The sequence below is a fragment of the Ranitomeya variabilis genome, chromosome 4 (genome assembly GCF_051348905.1).
Source record: "Ranitomeya variabilis isolate aRanVar5 chromosome 4, aRanVar5.hap1, whole genome shotgun sequence".
NCBI lineage: Eukaryota > Metazoa > Chordata > Amphibia > Anura > Dendrobatidae > Ranitomeya > Ranitomeya variabilis.
In genome coordinates this window covers 629,650,264-629,673,102 of record NC_135235.1, presented here as the reverse complement: position 1 = coordinate 629,673,102, position 22,839 = coordinate 629,650,264, and the positions used below count along the sequence as shown (strand labels likewise).

General features: G+C 46.5%; 1 protein-coding gene across 1 annotated transcript in view; it reads right to left on the bottom strand.

Moving 5' to 3' along the window:
• Window positions 1-5,697, bottom strand: part of LOC143767277 (uncharacterized) — a 37,280-nt gene extending 31,583 nt beyond the window's left edge. The window contains exons 1-5 of the mRNA XM_077255484.1: window positions 5,548-5,697; window positions 4,921-5,100; window positions 4,715-4,838; window positions 4,534-4,631; window positions 207-297 (exon numbers count right to left, since the gene is read on the bottom strand). Coding sequence (XP_077111599.1) covers window positions 207-297; window positions 4,534-4,631; window positions 4,715-4,838; window positions 4,921-5,100; window positions 5,548-5,625 — 571 coding nt within the window. The 5' untranslated portion in view covers window positions 5,626-5,697. The remainder of the gene's footprint in view (window positions 1-206; window positions 298-4,533; window positions 4,632-4,714; window positions 4,839-4,920; window positions 5,101-5,547) is intronic.
• Window positions 5,698-22,839: the final 17,142 nt, after the last annotated feature.

Genomic DNA, 22,839 nt, shown 5'->3' with positions numbered 1-22,839 from the left:
AAAGAATGGCTGAAAAGCCATGACTGACTTTCATTTGTTCATTTTCATAGATCTTTTATTTAATATTACTTTTGTCAGATTCAAGTTATTTCTGTGATCAATGCGGGTTTTTCTGTCATTAAACGAGGGGTACCACTTGTGTAATTGTATCAGCCTCTTGATGAATAAAATCTGTTACTCCTCTGCATTTAGGTGTCACTACTCACCTGTGCGGTCATCTGTAGGAATCTCCTCTTTACACTTGACATCACCCCTCACATATGTCTCTGTAGTATTAATATGGGGCAGATCTTTACCCTGAAACAAAGATTGTAAAAGTCACAGACAGATGGAAAAGTTGTGTGAAAGACTAGAAAAGATTGTAAATTCACAAGACAACCACAAACGACAGCAGTAGTTATCACACATCTGCAGGTCTCCTGTATAAATCCAACCTGTTGGCTCCTAATTCTAATCAGCGGGCTCCATAATCAGAAAATGGTGAGAACCTCCAGACAACATCTAATATCTATGGTCAGCTTTATTCTGTCATTTCCACCAAGTATAAAACATACACTGAATAGCTACTTTATTAGCGACACCCATCTAGTAGAGAATTAAACCTTGGTGGCCATCAGAATCTTAGCAATTTGTTGTTGGTGATTACACTTGTTGAAATGTTGGCTTATGAAGGCAGGATACTTTTTTACAAAACCTTGTAGCATGGGCAGTAGCGTAGCTACCAGGGGGGCAGAGGGTGCTGTCGCCCCGGGCCCGGAGCTCAGAGGGGGCCCACCTGGAGCTACGCTACCCTTAACTATATTAGCCTGCTGTGCACGCCAATATAGTTGAGCTCTGCAGTAGAGCAGGGACAGAATCTCCCTGCTCTGCTGCGGTCTGTTCTGTAGAGGAGCATGTACCCGGGGACGCTGGGTGCCGGCACTGTACCTGCTGCCTCCAGCAGAGCATACTGCAGACGCACACATTGCCGGCTGTGTGGTGTCTGTCTGCAGAGAGACTTCAGGACGCTGCTTCTTCCCTCCCTGCCCTGCATACAGGAGCAGGACAGGAGATAGGACGGAGTAGGAGCTCAGGCTGCAGGGGGCTGGAGGTGACTGCACTGTGCAGTGAGGAGGAGGCAGGACACTGTTGTTCCCCTCCTGACATGTCCCTGAGGTTTCTTGCATCCGTTTTGCTCTGTCTCTGTCAGTCTCTCTGTCTCCCTCGCTCTCTGTGTCTCTGTCAGTCTCTCAGTCTCTCTGTCTCGCTCTCTCAATCTCGCTGTCTGTCTCGCTTGCTCTCTGTCTCGCTTGCTCTCTGTTTCGCTTGCTCTCTGTCTCGCTCTCTGTCTCTCGCTCAGTCTCGCTCTCTCTCTGTCTCGCACTCTGTCTTGCTCTCTCTGTCTGTCTCTGTCTCGCTCACGCTCTGTCTCGCTCACGCTCTGTCTCGCTCTCAGGCTCGCTCTCTCTCAATCTGTCTCGCTCTCTGTCAGTCTGTCTATCTCTGTCTCGCTCACTCTCTGTCTCGCGCTGTCTCACTCACTCTCTGTCTTGCTCACTCTCTATCTCGCTCACTCTGTCTCGCTCTCAGTCTCGCTCTCTCTCACTCTGTCTCGCTCTCAGTCTCGCTCTCTCTCTGTCTCGCTCTCTCTGTCTCTCAGGGTCAATCACTCTCTCAGTCTCTGTCTCTGTCAGTCTCTGTCTCTCAGTCTCTGTCAGTCTCTCTCTGGCTCAGTCTTTGTCTCACTCTCAGTTTGTCTCTGTCTTAGTCTCTCTCTCTCAGTCTCGCTCTCTCTCTGTCTCGCTCTCTCAGTCTCGCTCTCTCTCTGTCTCGCTCTCTCTCTGTCTCGCTCTCAGTCTGTCAGTCTCCCTGTCTCTCTGTCTGTCTCTCAATCTCTGTCTCTCTGTCAGTCTCTCTCTTCAGTCTGTCTCTTTCTCTGTCTCTCTCAGTCTCTCTGTCTCTCTCAGTCAAGGTCTCGCTCTCTGTCTCTCTCAGTCTCGCTCTCTGTGTCTTTCTGTCTCAGTCTCTCTCTGAGTCTCTGTTTCTGTGTCAGTCTCTCTCTGTCTCTCTCAGTCTCTGGCAGTCTCTCTCTGTCTCTCAGTCTCTGTCTCACTCTCTCTCTCAGTTTGTCTCAGTCTCGCTCTCTCTCTGTCTTGCTCTCTCAGTCTCGATCTCAGTCTCTGTGTCAGTCTCTCTCTCTGTCTGTTAGTCTCTGTCTCGCTCTCTGTCTGTCTCTGTCAGTCTCTCTCTGTCTGTCTCTCTGTGTGACTCTATTAGTCTCTCAGTCCCTCTCTGTCAGTCTCTCTCAGTCTCTCTGTCAGTCTCTCTGTCTCTTTGTCTCGGTATCGCTCTCTGTCTCTCTCAGTCTCGCTCTCTGTCTTTCTCTCTGTCTTCTCTCTCTCTGTCTCTCAGTCTCTCAGCATCTCTCTCTCTATCTCTTGTAATGTGGTCCTGTAGCTGGGGTCAGGCCATGTTCACACTTTGCGGTTTTTACCGCGGATCCGCGGTGATTTTGATGCTGCGGGTCCGCAGCAGTTTCCATAGCGTTTACATTAACATGTAAACCCTATGGAAACCGCAAACCACAGTGCACATGCTGCGGGAAAAACCGCGCAGAAACGCAGCTGTTTACAACCCGCAGCATGCCACTTCTTTGTGCAGAATCGCAGCGATTCTGCACCCATAGAAATGCATTGAACCGCTTACTTCCCGCATGGGGCTGTGCCCACGTTGCGGGAAGTAAGCGGTTAATGTGCGGGTGGTACCCGGGGTGGAGGAGAGGAGACTCTCCTCCAGGCCCTGGGACCCATAAATAGTATAACAAAAAAAAGAATTAAAATAAAAAATCATGTTATACTCACCTCTCAGCGCTGCCCGCGGCCGTCCGGTCTTCGGTTTGCTGTGCGAGCAGGGCCTGTGGTGACGTCGCGGTCACATGACCGTGATGACGCCCGGGTCACATGACCGTGACGTCACGAAGGTCCTTCTCGGCACAGCATCTTTGGAACCGGAGCGCCGGGTGCAGCGCCCAGGAGATCTGGACATCAGAGGGGGTGAGTATAACCAATTTTTATTATTTTTATCATTACTATTGATGCTGCATATTGCTGCATATGAAGCATCAATAGTACAGGAGTAATCCCGCAGCGGAAACCGCGGAACAAACCGCAATAAATCTGCAGGGATAACCGCAGCGGTTTTGCCCTGCAGATTTATCAATTCCTCTGCGGGATAAACCTGCAGAGCACACCGCAAAGTGTGAACATGGCCTCAGGGTCCTATCAGTCCAGTGTGTGTCATCTCATATCAGTAAATACAAGGTAACAAACATGAAAATGCTATTTATATAAACAATAAAAATCCCCATAAAGTTGAGTATAAATATATATGATGAAAAGCCAAATAGAATAAAAATGGGAACAGCCAGTAGGTGAGTATAGATAATCACAATCACCTTTAGCTGCATATGTATACTCAGTCTGAATAACATGGCCCGCAAATGGGGAGAAGGGCAAAAAAAGAAGAGATGACATACGGGGGGGCGCACTTTCTTCTTTCATTGTGTGATATTTTACCTCCCCCTTTCTTCTGCTTTCCTCTTTCTTTCCATTCACCTCTTTTGGGTCTTGTCCAGACAAGAGTATTCCTTTTAGGGTTACCTGGATTCATTCAGGGACCTATTCCCATATGATGGACTCTATACACATTTACTGGTTGTTTTTATTTTCTGCAATTTGCAGCCCACAGAAAGGGTCAGAGACCAGAATCCAAGGGAGATACAACGTGGGGGCCAATGCGGGGGCCATTATACATTTTCGATTACAGCAGGATCATCTGCTGAGGTTCCCCCTATACCCATGATTAAAGTGTGCCACCATAGTTGTAATCAAGGGTTAGGGGCCCACTCAGATGGTTCGCCCCCCCTGAGCTGAACCCTTAGCTACGCCTCTGAGCATGGGGCATTGTCCTTCTACCACAGGGTAGACAGGTGCCACGAAGAGATGATCTTGATCGTACACAATGCTTAGGTACCTTTACCAGACTGAAATGATCAGTTCACTCGAATTTCCTATTCTTTTCTTGGTTCAGTTTTAATTTGCATTAATTGTGTACCACGTGTCCCTAAGAATGGTTCTTGATATCTTTTTAGATTAGTTGTTTACAGCCACACAATCCCCTTTCAATTAAAGTTTTTTCCTTTGTATACTCCTGACACCCCAGCACATATAAATCCCACAAATTTGGCAGGTTCTGAAATACTGGGGCTGACCCTAGCTCTGATGACTGTACCTCAGTCAAAGCCACTGGAATCACTCTTGTTTTTCATTCTAATTTGGAGTCACACTGAAAAATTATCACTTCTTTTTCTACGGCACTCTGAGGTCATTGGTCTAATTTTAATATATGGAAACTATAATTATGAAAGAGACAATGTCTCACATAAATTGGCCATTCAGAGTATAATATTGGTGGATAAAACAAGACTGAACACAAGACCATCACAGCCTTCTACACATTATAGGGAAGATTTCATGACACCTTCTCTCCATCTACCTGATGATCCTGAGGAACATTGGGATCTTCTTGTTTAAAGTCCTGTGGAAGAAGAGGCTGGGGACATCTCTCTGGTGTTGTCCTCTCACTTAATGGAACTGTAGAAAACACATACAGGGACTGAATTCATTCTTTACATACAGATAATTATAGGCCGTGTGTATTTAGTCTTGTCTATTACCTGGTGATGTGAGGGGCTGGGGAACCTCCATCATGACGTCCTTGTACAGATCTTTGTGTCCTTCTAAATACTCCCACTCCTCCATGGAGAAATAGACGGTGACATCCTGACACCTTATAGGAACCTGACACATACAATGATACCGTCATCCCCCGATCCCTTCATAGTGTTACTGTATAATGTCCCAGCATTCCCAGCAGTGTCACCTCTCCAGTCAGCAGCTCAATCATCTTGTAGGTGAGTTCTAGGATCTTCTGGTCATTGATGACCTCATGTATCAGGGGGTGAGGTGGAGGCCCCGTGATTGGGCTCAGGGGTCTTCCCCACCCCTCAGACACAGGGGCCTGATAGCGCTCACTAGAGGTCTTCTTCACTACTGTGTAATCCTAGTTATAGAGAGACACAATAATAAATCTCACTACAGACATTTCCAGAGTCTTCACCTCTCCAGGTTTGTCCATCTATTGTTCCCATAGATAAGAATGATGTAATGTGACTAGTGATGAGCGAATATAGTCGTTACTCGAGATTTCTCGAGCATGCTCGGGGGTCCTCCGAGTATTTTTTAGTGCTCGGAGATTTAGTTTTTCTTGCCGCAGCTGAATGATTTACATCTGTTAGCCAGCATAAGTACATGTGGGGATTCCCTAGCAACCAGGCAACCCCCACATGTACTTATGCTGGCTAACAGATGTAAATCATTCAGCTGCGGCAAGAAAAACTAAATCTCCGAGCACTAAAAAATACTCGGAGGACCCCGAGCGTGCTCGAGAAATCTCAAGTAACGAGTATATTCGCTCATCACTAAATGTGACGTCATCAGAATCTCTCACCTCTCCAGTAAGCCGGAAGAGGATCTCTAGGGTGAGGTGTAATATCCTCTCCGCCATCTTGTCCCTGTCCCTATCCATCCTTGATTGGTCAATCAGGAAAATTCTATGCTATAGAAGATCTCCACTGAGAGGATCCGATATTGTAGGGACCTGAATGGGGAGAAAATGCTGATGTAACATCATAAAGAGTCCCGTGTAAGAAAACAATTACTGGACAAAAATAGGGGTTAACATACGTGAAAATATACTGTGTAGATTTTGGAGGGACGTAACTGAGTGACTACCATGTATTAACTGGAGTTTCTGATGGTGAAGATAGGCTTGGCTGCCAGTACCATTCCAGGGAGGTCCCGGGTCGGCAGCATCTGACCCAAGGGTCAGAAACATGGGTAAGGAGTACAGGTGGACAGAGCCAAAGATCAGATCAGACAAGCCAAAGTTAGGGCACGCAGCATTGGTTCCATATATGTAGCTGAGGTCAGGAGCAGAGAAGTCAGGATAAACGGGTAGGCAAGTTGGGTCAGAAAACAGGAGAGACAAAGCAAGACAGCACCTTACAGGAATCTAGACAGAAACTGAACTAGAACCTTAGATTATGTGAGGAGTGAGGGAAGGAACCTAATTAATAAACACCCTGCTGCTTGGGAATAGGTCAGAGAATCTCACCTGTGCAGTACACGATGGGGCTAAATACCTGAAGAAAGTGGCTGTGCCTTCCTAAACCAAGGTGGAGACTTACCAGCTTCAGGAGGATGCATCAGGGTTGGAATGCTACAAGAGGCAGCTCAGTGAGACAGCCCGCGACTGGGGGGCAGCAAAGCGGTGTTCTTGGCAAGTAGGGCGGCACTTACCACCTAATCAAGTCACCGGAGTGACAATATGGATTTGAGCATGTAATATCATATGAAGACAGCTCCATCACCGATACCAGAAGTCGAGGATGATGAAGATGCTGAGAGCGGGATATGTGCCATAAAGATGGAGCGCGGACTGAACACCATGCACTTTATGTTCGTCCCCCCAAATCTGCCGTGACGGGGAGTGGTGGAGATTATCACTACAGGAGTCACTCTGGTTACAGGGACCTCAGAAATATGGAGGAGACCAGCAGAAACACAAAGAGTGATGACACTGGGAGGGTCCCAGGGAGCGGCCATGAGGGGGATTACAGGAGTCATTAATTATAACAGCCGCCATTATAAATGTCACCTGAAGAAACCGCGACAGAAAAAAGTTATATATATATATATTTGCCTAGAATACTACTTCCTGCAATTTGTGCCAACTTCCGTGGCTTTGTCCGGAGCTAATGTCCGGAGATAATGTCCGGAGCTAATGTCCGGAGCTAAGTGACGTCACCAGTGTCCTACACCCAGGGAGAGCACAGGGGCCCCAGGCAGCATATGGGGCCACAGGCAGAGCACAGTGGCCCCAGGCAGAGCACAGGGGCCCCAGGCAGCATATGGGGCCCCAGGCAGAGCACAGGGGCCCCAGGCAGCATATGGGGCCTCAGGCAGAGCACAGTGGCCCCACGCAGAGCACAGGGGCCCCAGGCAGAACATGGGGCCCCAGGCAGAGCACAGGGGCCCCAGGCAGCATATGGGGCCCCAGGCAGAGCACAGGGGCCCCAGGCAGAGCACAGGGGCCCCAGGCAGCATATGGGGCCCCAGGCAGAGCACAGGGGCCCCAGGCAGCATATGGGGCCCCAGGCAGAGCACAGTGGCCCCAGGCAGAGCACAGGGGCGCCAGGCAGAACATGGGGCCCCAGGCAGAGCACAGGGGCCCCAGGCAGAGCACAGGGGCCCCAGGCAGCATATGGGGCCCCAGGCAGAGCACAGGGGCCCCAGGCAGCATATGGGGCCCCAGGCAGAGCACAGTGGCCTCAGGCAGCATATGGGGCCCCAGGCAGAGCACAGTGGTCCCAGGCAGAGCACAGGGGCCCCAGGCAGCTTATGGGGCCCCAGGCAGAGCACAGTGGCCCCAGGCAGAACATGGGGCCCCAGGCAGAGCACAATGGCCCCAGGCAGAGCACAGGGGCCCCAGGCAGAGCATAGGGGCCCCAGGCAGCATATGGGGCCCCAGGCAGAGCACAGGGGCCCCAGGCAGCATATGGGGCCCCAGGCAGAGCACAGTGGCCCCAGGCAGAGCACACACCAAACCGGAGGCCGAGGGGCCCCGCCAACCAAATCGGAGGCCGAGGGGCCCCGCCAACCAAATCGGAGGCCGAGGAGCCCCGCCCACCAAATCGAAGGCCGAGCGGCCCCGCCCACCAAAGCGGAGGCCGAGGGGCCCGGCCCCGCCCACCAAAGCGGAGGCCGAGGGGCCCCGACCACCACATTGGAGGCCGAGGGTCCCCGCCCACCAAATCGGAGGCCGAGGGTCCCCGCCCACCAAATCGGAGGCCGAGGGTCCCCGCCCACCAAATCGGAGGCCGAGGGTCCCCGCCCACCAAATCGGAGGCCGAGGGTCCCCGCCCACCAAATCGGAGGCCGAGGGTCCCCGCCCACCAAATCGGAGGCCGAGGGGCCCCGCCCACCAAATCGGAGGCCGAGGGGCCCCGCCCACCAAATCGGAGGCCGAGGGGCCCCGCCAACCAAATCGGAGGGCGAGGGGCCCCGCCCACCAAATCGGAGGCCGAGGGGCCCCGCCCACCAAATCGGAGGCCGAGGGTCCCCGCCCACCAAATCGGAGGATAAGGGGCCCCGCCTACCAAATCGGAGGCCGAGGGGCCCCACCAACCAAATCGGAGGCCGAGGAGCCCCGCCCACCAAATCAAAGGCTGAGCGGCCCCGCCCACCAAAGCGCAGGCAGAGGGACCCCGCCCACCAAATCGGAGGCCGTGGGGCCCCGCCAACCAAATCAGAGGCCGAGGGTCCCCGCCCACCAAATTATTCTTACATTTGAATAAATAAAGTATATATGGATTCTAGACTCCCGATTCTTTAGAATCGGGCTGCCATCTAGTATATGACCACAGAGAGGTTTCCAAAGGAGATGTGTGTGCTTCTCTCTATTCATCGTCTATGGAGAGAACAGAAGCTCTGGCTCCAGAGAGAGAGAAGAAACCTCCATCAGTCAGTTATATGGGAGCGAGGAGCGAAATGTCACCAGCACTGAGGGGGTTACTGCCCCCTGCCCCGCCCAGTAATGGGGAATCTCCAGCACCTACCTCCACCTGCAGAGCCGCACACCACATATATGGCTGTTCTGTGCGCACAGGACCTGTGATGAGGTCACAGGAGGGGAGGAGTCAGGGGTCACATGATCAGGGGCCTCAGTGTAAGTGTATGCAGGACTCCGCTGTGCTGGCTGTGATAATAATAATGTTATTTCTATGGCGCCAACATATTCCACAGCGCTGTACAAATAAGGGGGGATATATACAGACAACAAAGACAATACAAACTAATGCATAGTTCAGCAGTTACAGGAGGAGTGAAGGTCATGCTCACAAGCTACAGTCTATGAGGAAAAAGGGGGACACAATAGGTAGGACGTGCCGTCATGTACAGTGCAGCCATCAGTATAATAATTGGGAGTTTTCATATAAAGCTGCAGGATCCAGTCACAAACCAGGATCTGTCTAAGTGCAGATACCAAGTGTTATTGGTGCAGGGAGGATGTGGAATAGCAGGGATGGGACAGGAAAAATTAGAAATAAGGGAACAGGGGAGAGTTAGATTAGTGAAGTGAGGTGATAGGCGGCTAAAGAGATGTGTTTTAAAGCACACATTAAAATGTGGGTGCTAGGTATTAATTGGATCATCCGAGGTAGTGCATTCCATAAAACTGGCACAGCACAAGAGACGTCTTGGAAATAGAAGTGGAAGGTTCAGATTATGGAGAATGTTAGTCTTAGAACAGTTGCCGAAAGGAGAACACAGGTAGGGTACTGGATACGTTTTTATTGTACTCTGTGGTAGATGGGTAACCAGTGCAATGACGGACACAAAATTGAGGCATCGTTGTACCCCTGGCTGCTGCATTCCAGAAGGATTGGATAGGAGAAAATATGGTCAGAGGGAGACTGATCAGTAGAGAGTTGCAGTAGTCCAGATGAGATTAAATAAGAGTTTTTGTAGTTTCAAAGTTGAGAAAGGATCGGATTCTAGAGATGCTTTTAAGATGCAGGTGACATGAGTGAGTGATTTGATATAGGGAATAAAGGAAAGTTCTGTGTCAAATATGATCCACAGATGGTTGTACCACCCAAGGAGATTTCTATATTGAGAATAGGTAGGTTAGTAGAGGGAGGAAACACGAGAAGTTCAGTTTTGAAGACATTCCATTTCAGATGGAGGGAGGATATGATGTTAGAGACGGTTGACAGACAATCACTGTTATTTTATAGTAATGCAGGGGTGATGTCAGGAGAAGATATGAAAAAATAGGAAATGGGCGTCATCAGCATAGAGATGGTATGTCCAAGAATAATAAAGTTGATCAGCACATCTAAGAAAATAAGATAAAATCTTCAAATGTTATTACATATTACATGTTCTGACAGTAAGGGAAAGAGGAGGGGAAGAAGAGCAGGCAAATGTTGCAGTGAAGGAGTGGTTATAGAGGTAGGAGAATAACCAAGAGAGAGCAGTATCCTTGAGGCCGAGGTCCACAATGTGAAATTCTGCAGAGGGGCGGGAAAGTCTCTGAAATGGATATAAACTGTCCTCAAATTTAATGGGAACAGTATGAGGAAGATACCTGCACACATTTCAGACTCCCAGGTTGCTGCTAGGAACAATGTTGTCAGAGTATGACTACACTTACGGACTTACAATAAAACATACAAAACCTGAGTTCTTAACTGGTTAATGAGTGGAATACCTTTGTGATATTCAGACAATCAGCGTTGCAAAATATTGAACTGTAGGTCTTCTGGCTCAGGCACCGACCATGTGAATCCTGATTACACCCCTTATGCTCTCCCCCTGCTTATATCATTTAGACACTTGACTTTTACCTCCTCATGATCTTTGAAGCTGACACCAAGCTAAAAGTGACCTTTAAAAAATAATATTTTCTTGTATGGACCGCTATCTCCTTCGTTTTGGGCAAAAACAGCCTGTCTCCTCCAGTCTTTTTGACGTCTCCAACCTCCACAAAAATGGCTCCCACTCTTGACCAAGATGAACAACATTCTCAGTTGTTCATCTTGGGGGAGAAGATGGATCATTCCCTCGCCTGCCCCGTACCTCTATTCAAAGAAAGGGGAAACTCAAATGGACCCTTCTGACCTAGCTATTGAGGTCACGGCTAAATTGCTACCGATAATTAAAACAATAATTGAATCCACTCTTACTTCTGCCCTGAAGGGCCTACAAGATAGACAGGATGAGCAGTCCGAACAACTGGCTGAACTGGAAACGCGAGTATCATCCATCGAGGATGTTTTAAATGATGATCATGCCAAGATGGTAGCTATTGCCCGTGAATACTTGATTTTGAGAGATCGCATTGATGACCTAGAAAATCGTTCCCGCAGAAGCAATCTACACTTAGTGGGGCTACCGGATTCATATTCACACAATACCCTGAAGCCTTTATGTGAAGATGATGTTCCAAGAGCTCAAACTACAAGGAGCAAAAAGTTGGAGAGAGTTCACAGGATTGGTCCCCCACCATCTTCTCTCGATAACCGGGATGATGCACTTAGACCGCGACAAGTCATCATGAAGTTTCTGGATTTCAATGATAAAACGGACATTAGCAGAGCATACAGTGAGCTGAACCAACTACTTTTCATTCAAAGTCATAAAATCCTGCTTTTCGAGAACTATTCTATGGAGGTATCCAGGAAACACAGAGCTTTCAGTTCCATATGCACCAGGCTGCACAAGGTAAAAAATCCGCTTTCAACTCCGTTACCCAGCTACTTTACATGTGAAGGAACCTGAAGGTTCCTTTCGAGAATTTTTGTCACCTGACAAGGCGGGGACTTTTGTTAACAAACTTCTGAGTTCAACATGCATTTCTGATCGGGCTCCCTAAGCTGATGGGGAATCTCACCATTCACGGTTCCCAGGGGTTTCGGCAAGTTGAGTGAGCAAAGGAGAACAGAGACCTAACAGATATAAGTCAAGGAATGCTAAACAGTCATAATTTGTGTTATTTGCCTTTACCTCTTTCTCTTTCAGGATTTTTATTATCTTTATCACAGAACTGATGTAATTAACCTCCTCTTGGGAGTGTTAGAAAAGTTAGGGAGGTGAGAAGGGGGTGGGAGTAGGAAAAGGGAGAGTGACATGCGGAAGAGAAAATCTTACATAGGGGGGCTATTTATAAGTTTCATACACTTGGTCGGGCAGAAGTGAAGTCCAGTAGAAAGTTTTTTTCCTAGCGAGTTTGGAGCAAAATGTCCTTACTCCTGCTAGGGCAATTATCTGGTTTTGTTTGATACCTTTGGTTTAGGTCTGTTATACATTGTTGAGAAAAAAATTTTTTTGTTTTCTGATCTGACTATATGCCATCTTCAGTTTGTAATTATCTTATTAGTGCTGATCATCCATTTTGGTCCCAAGTATGATTATTGTGTCATGGAATGTTTAAGGTTTGAGATCTCCTCAAAAACACATGAAAATCCTCAGACATTTAAAACGCCTAAAACCTGACATAGCCCTCTTACAGGAAACACATCTTCCAGGGTCAGATTTCTTCAGGATGAAGAAGCTGTGGGTGCGCAAGGTTTATGGCTCTTCTTCAGTGGACAGGACGGCTGGGGTCTTAATCATAATCGATAAACACTTCACACACCATATCATTAACCAGCAATCGGATAGTGAAGGTAGACTAATCCACCTAACAATATCCACGCCTAGTGGGGTTTTCTCTATTTACAATATTTATGCCCCTAGTGTGGGGAACAAATCTTTTTTTAAACAACTGGAAACTAGACTCATGCTTGATTACAACTCTAATAAAATAGTGGGTGGGGATTTCAATTCGGTAGTTTCGGTCCCTGAAGACCGGTAAAGTGTCGCAGGTACTGTTCAACAAATAACTACCCATGATAAGGTGCTTCAGCCATTATTATCTATCTGTCAGTTGTTTGATTCGGAGATTTCTTAACCCTAGTAATATTATTATTCTTATCTATATATAAGAGGCATCGTGATTACTCGCTAATCCCGCCCCCTGCACAGTAGCTCCGCCCCCCACTTCATCACCACACAGAATCTCGCCCCTCACCCCATTACCACACACAATCCCGCCCCAACCACATCACCACACACAATCCCACTCCCCACCACATTACCACACACAATCCCGCCCCCCACCACACTACCACACATAATCCCGTCCCCCCACCCCATTACCACACATGATCCCGCCCTCCACACCACATCACCACACAAAATCCCGCCCCCCCACATCACACTCCCTAATTCCGCCCCCTGCACAGTAGCTCCACAGCCACCACATCACCACACATAATCCCGCCCCCACCACATTACCACACACAATCCGCACCACATCACCACACACAATCCCGCCCCCCCACATCACCACACATAATCCCGCCGGCTTACCACATCACCACACATAATCCCGCCCACCCACCACATCACCACACATAATCCCGTCAAACACATCACCATGCATAATCCCGCCCCCCAACACATCACCACACATAATCCCGCCCCCCACCACATCACCACACATAATCCCGCCACCAAACACATCACCACTAGTGTTGAGCATTCCGATACCGCAAGTATCGGGTATCGGCCGATATTTGCTGTATCGGAATTCCGATACCGAGTTCTGATATTTTTGTGATATCGGAAATCGGAATCGGAAGTTCCCAGTGTATGGTTCCCAGGGTCTGGAGGAGAGGAGACTCTCCTTCAGGCCCTGGGATCCATATTCATGTAAAAAATAAAGAATTAAAATAAAAAATATGGATATACTCACCCCTCTGGCGGCCCCTGGACCTTACCGATGTAACCGGCAGCCTCCGTTCCTAAGAATGAGGAGTTTAGGACCTGCGATGACGTCGCGGCTTGTGATTGGTTGCGTGAGCGGTCACATGAGCGGTCACGCGACCAATCACAAGCCGCAACGTAATCGAAGGTCCTAAACTCCTCATTCTTAGGAACGGAGGCTGCCGGTTACATCGGTAAGGTCCAGGGGCCGCCGGAGGGGTGAGTATATCCATATTTTTTATTTTAATTCTTTATTTTTTACATGAATATGGATCCCAGGGCCTGAAGGAGAGTTTCCTCTCCTTCAGACCCTGGGAACCATCCAGGATAGCTTCCGATACTTGTGTCCCATTGACTTGTATTGGTATCGGGTATCGGTATCGGCGATATCCGATATTTTTCGGATATCGGCCGATACTATCCGATACCGATACTTTCAAGTATCGGAAGGTATCGCTCAACACTAATCACCATGCATAATCCCGCCCCCCAACACATCACCACACATAATCCCGCCCCCCCACATCACCACACATAATCCCGCCCCTCCACCACATCACCACACAATCCCGCCCCCCAACACATCACCACACATAATGCCTCCCCCACCACATCCCCACGCATAATCCCGCCAAACACATCACCACGCATAATCCCGCCCCCCCACATCACCACGCATAATCCCGCCACCAAACACATCACCACGCATAATCCCACCCCCAACACATGACCACACATAATCCTGCCCGCCCACCACATCACCACACATAATCCCGCCCCCAACACATCACCACGCATAATCCTGCCCCCAACACATCACCACACATAATCCTGCCCCCCAACACATCCCCACACATAATCCCGCCCCCCACCACATTACCACAGATAATCTCGCCCCCCTCCACATTACCACACAAAATCCCACCCCCCCCACATTACCACACAAGGCTCCGTCCCCACACATTACCACAAGAGGCTCCGTCCCCACACATTACCACACAAAGCTCCTCCCCCCACATTACCACACGAGGCTCCGTCCCCACACATTGCCATATGAGGCTCCGTCCCCACACATTACCACACGAGGTTCCGTCCCCACACATTACCACACGAGGCTCCTCCCCCCCACATTACCACACGCAGCACTTCCTTTCTATGTAATTCAACCACTTCAGCCAAGATAAACGTACATTTAATTGCATAATTACCAGCAGCGTTAATTAGATAGCAATGAGCATGCCGAGCGTTAGCTGGCTGGAAACAGCTAGTTTATTATTATAGAAAAAAAGAAGAAACAGCAAGGCCAAATAGAATGGGGATCACCAGACTGCATGAATTAGTGCAATAAATACATCTTTATTATGGTGTAACACTGGACAAAAAAACCACATTTAAAAACATCTAAAAGCAATTTAGAAACAACAGTGCCTATAATAAGGCTTGTGCCTATAAATGACCAAGGGGAGAAATAAATGAAATATGGGTGTGTTAAATCCTCAAAATCCTATATGGACAGCATATAAAACACGTCATACAATACACGTGCCATATAGAGAAATCACATGGAGCCTATAGATGTCACTTCTAAAGAAATAACTGGTTGTTTAAAGTGCATAGGCAAACAGTACATGCAGTATACAGATTACAGGAACGAGATCTGGTGTCATTCCACAGCGTGTGGCAAGCAGTGGATATACACTACCTATTGCTGAATACCACTCAAAACATGTAACAAAACCAAGTGATTCAGTATTCAAAAACATGCACACATGGATGCACCTTCAAGATGCTGCGCTCCAAATAAGCCAGTCATCTAAGTGCAAAAGTATACACACCCTTAGTTTCCCCACAAGCTCCAAAGGCCGGAGGGTATAATAACCCAATATTTAAGAGTAGGCACAATTTATTCCATGGCGCTTTACATGTGAGGAGGGGTATACATAGTATATAGAGAATATACCCATTTTTCACACTCTAATGACTCTTGGTCCTGGATAGATTACCGCTTAGTCCCTTCCTGTTGGCCAAACTAATTAAGGTAAATACTGAAAACATTGCCATTTCAGACCACGCACCAATAATTGTGGAGTTGTCATGGGTTTTCCCTAGGGGTTCGGACTTTCTGTAGAGATTCCCAAGTTATTTCTGCAGGGATGATTCCTTTGTTTTCTCTCTCAAACTGTGGTGGCTGGAGTTTATGTCAGATAACACGGCACACCGAGATGATCATATGTTGTTGTGGGAATCAGCTAAAGCTGTACTTCGGGGGAAAATTTTAGCATATACATTCACTCATAAAAGAAAGGTCTTTAACCCATTAACGACCCCCAATATGTCTTTTAATGGCGGTAGTTAAGGGTACTTTAACCACAGCGCCGTTAATTAACGGCACTGTGGAAAAAGTGTATAGTGCCCCCCAGAGTCGGATTTTCTCCGGGGTCTCGGCTGCCGGGGGTAGCCGAATCCCCAGAGAACATGATTCAGGTTGGTTTTTACTGACTCTGGGGTTGCGATCGCCGTTATTAATCGTATAACAGCGACTGCAAAAAAAAAAGTCTGATTTGCGATTTAATTTCTCTCTCCTCCGATGTGATTGCACAACAGAGGAGAGAGAAATAGGGTCCCTTGATCTCCCCCTGATACTTACCAGTGTCTCTGGGTCCTCCTGCTTCCCCCCACGGCCGCTGGTATCTTCTTCTGTAAAGAAAATGGCTGGCGTATGCGCAGTGCACCCGCTGAGATCTGCCATCCGACACCTGACAACAATAGGAGATTTTTTCCTATTAGTTCATTTTGATCACTCTGATAGACCCTAGCACAGTGATCAAAATAAAAAAAATAGTAAATGAACCCCTCTTTATCATCGGCTTAGATAGGAAAAATAATGAAATAAAAAATATATATTTATTTCCATTAGGGTTAGAGTTAGGCTAAAGTGAGTTGGGCTAAAGTTAGGGTTAGGGTTGGGGCTAAAGTTAGGGTTGGGGCTACATTTAGGGTTGGGCTAAAGTTAGGGTTAGGGCCGGGGCTAAAGTTAGGGTTAGAGTTGGGGCTAAAGTTGGGGTAAAGGTTAGGGTTGGGGCTAAAGTTACGGTTAGGGTTTGGATTACGTTTGCGGTTGGGATTATGGTAAGGGTTGGGATTAGGGTTGGGGTTAGGTTTGGGATTAGGGTAAGGTTTGTGGTTAGGGGTGTGTTGGGGTTAGGGGTGTGTTGGGGTTATGGTTAGGGTTGGGATTAGGGTTATGGGTGTTTGGTGGTTAGTGTTGGAGTTAGAATTGGGGGGTTTCCACTTTTTAGGCACATCAGGGGCTCTCCAAACACGACATGGCGTCCGATCTCAATTCTGCATTGAAAAAGTTAAATGGTACTCCTTCCCTTCAGTGCTCTGTCGTGCGCCCAAACAGTGGTTTACCCCCACATATGGGGTACCAGCGTACTCAGGACAAATTGAAAAACAACTCTTGGGGTCAAATTTCTCCTGTAAACCCTTGTGAAAATAAAAAATTGGGGGCTAAAAAATCATTTTTATCGCAAAAAATATTTTTTATTTTCATAGCTCTGCGTTATAAACTTTAGTGAAACACTTGGTTGTTCAAAGTTCTCACAACACATCTAGATAAGTTCCTTGAGGGGTCTAGTTTCTAAAATGATGTCACTTGTGGGGGGTTTCTACTGTTTAGGCTTATCAGGGGCTCTGCAAACGCAACATGACTCCCACAGATCATTCCATCAAAGTCTGCATTCCAAAACGTCACTACTTCCCTTCCGAGCCCCAACGTGTGCCCACACAGTAGTTTTCTCCCACATACTGTATACCAGTACAGGGGTAGCACTGCTGCAGCCAGGCATGTCCTCTGAAAGCCGGAGGAGTGACTGCTCCAGTAAGGAGGGAAATAGGGGAGCAGGGCAGGCCAGACAGGTGCTGATAGTGGGGGACTCAATTATTAGGGGAACAGATAGGGCAATCTGTCACAAAGACAGGGATCGTCGAACGGTGTGCTGCCTACCTGGCGCTCGAGTCCGACACATCGCTGATCGGGTGGACAGATTACTGGGAGGGGCTGGTGAGGACCCAGCGGTCATTGTGCACATTGGCACAAATGACAAAGTTAGAGGTAGGTGGAAGGTCCTTAAAGATGATTTCAGGGAATTAGGCTGCAACCTGAAAGCAAGGACCTCCAACGTGGTATTTTCCGAAATACTGCCTGTACCACGTGCCACGCCAGAGAGGCAACGGGAGATTCGGGAGGTTAATAAGTGGCTCAAGAATTGGTGTAGGAAGGAGGGGTTTGGGTTCCTGCAGAACTGGGCCGACTTCTCAGTTGGCTACAGGCTCTACGCTAGGGACGGCTGCACCTCAATGGGGAAGGTGCAGCTGTGCTGGGGGAGAAAATGGCTAGAAGGTTGGAGGAGTGTTTAATCTAGGGATTGGGGGGAGGGTATTCATTTTATAGGAGGGGAAGATAGTGCAGATAGAGACCTGGGCACAAATAAGGAAGTTGGGGGTGGCGGTGGCATGGGGGGTGGGGTTAGAACAGTTAGTAATTTAAGAAAGAATAGAGGTACAGAGAGGAACATCAAGTGCATGTATACTAATGCCAGAAGCCTCGCCAACAAAATGGACGAATTAGAATTAATGTTGTTGGAACATAATTATGACATGGTGGTGATATCTGAAACATGGCTGGATGAGAGCCATGACTGGGCTGTTAACTTGCAGGGCTATAGCCTTTTCAGAAATGACCGTACAGATAAGCGAGGGGGTGGGGTGTGTCTGTATGTAAAATCGACCTTAAAACCCATCCTGCGTGATAATATAGGTGAATATAATGAAAATGTAGAGTCCCTGTGGGTGGAGATAAGGAGAGGGGGAAAAAATAATAAATTACTGATAGGGGTTTGTTATAAATCTCCAAAAATAATGGAAGCAATGGAGAATATCCTCGTAAAGCAAATAGATGAAGCTGCGACTCAAGGAGAAGTCATTATTATGGGGGACCAACTACCCTGAAATAGATTGGGGAACAGAAACCTGCAATTCCAGTACGTACAGGTAATCGGTTTTTGACAACTATGATAGACAATTACCTTTCACAACTGGTTCAGGACCCAACAAGAAGGGGGGCACTGCTAGACCTAATATTAACCAACAGGCCAGACCGCATATCAAATATAAGGGTTGGGGGTCACTTGAGGAATAGTGATCACAAAATAATAAGTTTTCATGTCTCCTTTAATAAGATGTGTAGTAGAGGGGTGACAAGGACACTAAACTTCAGGAGGGCATATTTCCAACGGATGAGAGAGGATCTTGGTGCAATTAACTGGGACGATATCCTGAGACATAAAAGTACACAAAGAAAATGGGAGACGTTTATTAGCATCCTGGATAGGACCTGTGCACAGTATATACCGTATGGGAATAAACATACTAGAAATAGGAGGAATCCAATATGGCTAAATAGAGCTGTAAGGGGCGCAATAAGTGACAAAAAGAAAGCATTTAGAGAATTAAAGGAAGTAGGTAGTGAGGAGGCATTAAATAAATACAAAAAATTAAATAAATTCTGTAAAAAGCAAATCAAGGCAGCAAAGATTGAGACAGAGAGACTCATTGCCAGAGAGAGCAAAAATAACCCCAAAATATTCTTTAACTACATAAATAGTAAGAAACTAAAAAATGATAGTGTTGGCCCCCTTAAAAATAGTCTGGGTGAAATGGTGGATGAGGATGAGGAAAAAGCCAATATGCTAAATGACTTTTTTTCATCAGTATTTACAAAAGAAAATCCCATGGCAGCCAATATGACTAGTGATAAAAATTCCCAATTAAATGTTACCTGCTTAACCCAGCAGGAAGTACGGCGGCGTCTAAAAATCACAAAAATTGACAAATCTCCGGGCCCGGATGGGATACACCCCCGAGTACTGCAGGAATTAAGTACAGTCATTGATAGACCATTATTTTTAATCTTTAAAGAGTCCATAATAACAGGGTCTGTACCACAGGACTGGCGTATAGCAAATGTGGTGACAATATTCAAAAAGGGGACAAAAACTGAACTCGGAAATTATAGGCCAGTAAGCTTAACCTCTACTATGGGTAAAATCCTGGAGGGCATTCTAAGGGATGCTATACTGGAGTATCTGAAGAGGAATAACCTCATGACCCAGTATCAGCACGGGTTTACTAGGGACCGTTCATGTCAGACTAATTTGATCAGCTTCTATGAAGAGGTAAGTTCCGGACTGGACCAAGGGAACCCAGTAGATGTAGTGTATATGGACTTTTCAAAAGCTTTTGATACGGTGACACATAAAAGGTTGATACATAAAATGAGAATAATGGGGATAGGGGAAAATATGTGCAAGTGGGTTGAGAGCTGGCTCAGGGATAGGAAACAAAGGGTGGTTATTAATGGAGCACACTCAGACTGGGTCGCGGTTAGTAGTGGGGTACCACAGGGGTCAGTATTGGGCCCTCTTCTTTTTAACATATTTATTAATGACCTTGTAGGGGGCATTCAGAGTAGAATTTCAATATTTACAGATGACACTAAACTCTGCAGGGTAATCAATACAGAGGAGGACAATTTTATATTACAGGATGATTTATGTAAACTAGAAGCTTGGGCTGATAAATGGCACATGAGCTTTAATGGGGATAAATGTAAGGTCATGCACTTGGGTAGAAGTAATAAGATGTATAACTATGTGCTTAATTCTAAAACTCTGGGCAAAACCGTCAATGAAAAAGACCTGGGTGTATGGGTGGATGACAAACTCATATTCAGTGGCCAGTGTCAGGCAGCTGCTACAAAGGCAAATAAAATAATGGGATGCATTAAAAGAGGCATAGATGCTCATGAGGAGAACATAATTTTACCTCTATACAAGTCACTAATTCGACCACACTTAGAATACAGTGCACAGTTCTGGTCTCCGGTGTATAAGAAAGACATAGCTGAACTGGAGCGGGTGCAGAGAAGAGCGACCAAGGTTATTAGAGGACTGGGGGGTCTGCCATACCAAGATAGGTTATTACACTTGGGGCTATTTAGTCTGGAAAAACGAAGGCTAAGGGGTGATCTTATGTTAATGTATAAATATATGAGGGGACAGTACAAAGACCTTTCTGATGATCTTTTTAATCATAGACTGGTGACAGGGACAAGGGGGCATCCTCTACATCTGGAGGAAAAAAGGTTTAAGCATAATAATAGACGCGGATTCTTTACTGTAAGAGCAGTGAGACTATGGAACTCTCTGCCGTATGATGTTGTAATGAGTGATTCATTACTTAAATTTAAGAGGGGACTGGATGCCTTTCTGGAAAAGTATAATGTTACAGGGTATATATATTAGATTCCTTGATAAGGCGCTGATCCAGGGAACTAGTCTGATTGCCATATGTGGGGTCGGGAAGGAATTTTTTTCCCCATGGTGGAGCTTACTCTTACCACATGGGGTTTTTTTGCCTTCCCCTGGATCAACATGTTAGGGCATGTTAGGCTATGGGTTGAACTAGATGGACTTAAAGTCTTCCTTCAACCTTAATAACTATGTAACTATGTAACTAATATGGGTACTCAGGACAAATTGGACAACAACTTTTGGGGTCCAATTTTTCCTGCTAGCCTTGTGAAAATAAAAAATTGGGGGCTAAAAATCATTTTTGTGGAGTTTTTTTTTTTAATTTTCACGGTTCTGTGTTATAAACTTTAGTGAAACACTTGGGGGTTCAAAGTGCTCACCACACATCTGGATAAGGTCCTTGGGGCGTCTAATTTCCAAAATGTTGTCACTTGTGGGGGGTTTCCACTGTTTAGGCACATCAGAGTCTCTACAAACGCGACATGGTGTCCAATCTCAATTCCAGCCAATTCTGCTTTGAAAAAGTCAAACGATCTCCTTCCCTTTTGAGTTCTGCCGTGCGCCCAAATAGTGGTTTACTCCCACATATGGGGTATCGGCATATTCAGGAGAAATTGCACAACAAATTTTGTGGTTCAGGTTCTCTTTTTTACATTTGTGAAAATAAAAAAAACTGATTCTGAAAAAAAAAGGTTTGTGAAAAAATGTAAATGTTAATTTTTTTCCTTCCACATTGCTTCAGTTCTTGTGAAGCAAGTAAAGGATTAATTAACTTCTTGAATGTGGTTTTGAGCACCCTGAGGGGTGCAGTTTTTAGAATGGTGTCACTTTTGGGTATTTTCTGTCATGTACACCCCTCAAAGTGTCTTCAAATGTGATGTGGTCCCTAAAAAAAAATGGTGTTGTAAAAATGTGAAATTGCTGGTCAACTTTTAACCCTTATAACTCCCTAACAAAAAAAATGTTGTTTCCAAAATTGAGCTGATGTAAAGTAGACATGTGGAAAATGTTATTTATTAAGAATTTTTTGTGACATATCTCTCTGGTTTAAGGGCATAAAAATTAAAATTTTGAAAATTGCGAAATTTTACAAATTTTCGCCATATTTCCGTTTTTCCATAAATAAACGCAAGTCATATCAAAGAAATTTTCTGACTAACATGAAGTACAATTTGTCACGAAAAAAAAAAAATCTCATAATCAGTAGGATCCGTTAAAACGTTTCAGAGTTATAACCTCATAAATTGACAGTGGTCAGAATTGTAAAAATTGGCCTGGTCATTAAGCTGCAAATTGGCTGTGTCACTAAGGGGTTAAAAAATATAATGAACTCTCTAATGAATTAAGGCAAGCCTATACCAAATTTTTGTTTGACCCATCTCTCATAAATAAAAACCACTGGAAACAAAAGCAAACAGAATTGAATCAATATGCTGATTTAAGGGAAAAGTTTCACTTATCTAAATCAGAAGTATACTTTTATAGATTCGGAAATAAGTCGTGATGAATGATGGCTAACTTGTCTAAAGGGGTGAGGACAGGGGCGGACTGCGCCGGGAGGCAGAGGGGCAATTGCCCCCGGGCTGGTCTCCTAGCTGCAGCTTTGGGCTGATCAGCCACACATTACTTTAGAAGCTGCACTGAACTTTTATATGCGCTTCTGGACAAGCAGCATCATGCTGATTGGTGGAACAGAGGTCACTCACGCGCAATGTCCTTCCAGCTCTCTGATTGGTGGAGAAGCCGTCCCTAGAGGCTGTACTGTATTCTTCCTGCTCATTGTGCTGCTCCCTCACCAATCGGAGAGCAGGAAGCAGACAGTGCAGCACCGCTGAGGAGGCGCCGGCTGCCCCAATAACACCATGTGTAAAAACCTTCCTGCAGAAGTGTGAGTAGCTGCAGGCAATCAAGGAGGCTTATGGTAACGTGTCTCTGCTTCTTAGTTGTTTGGGAGGATGCATGATTGAAACTCAGCTCAAGGGGAGCTATTG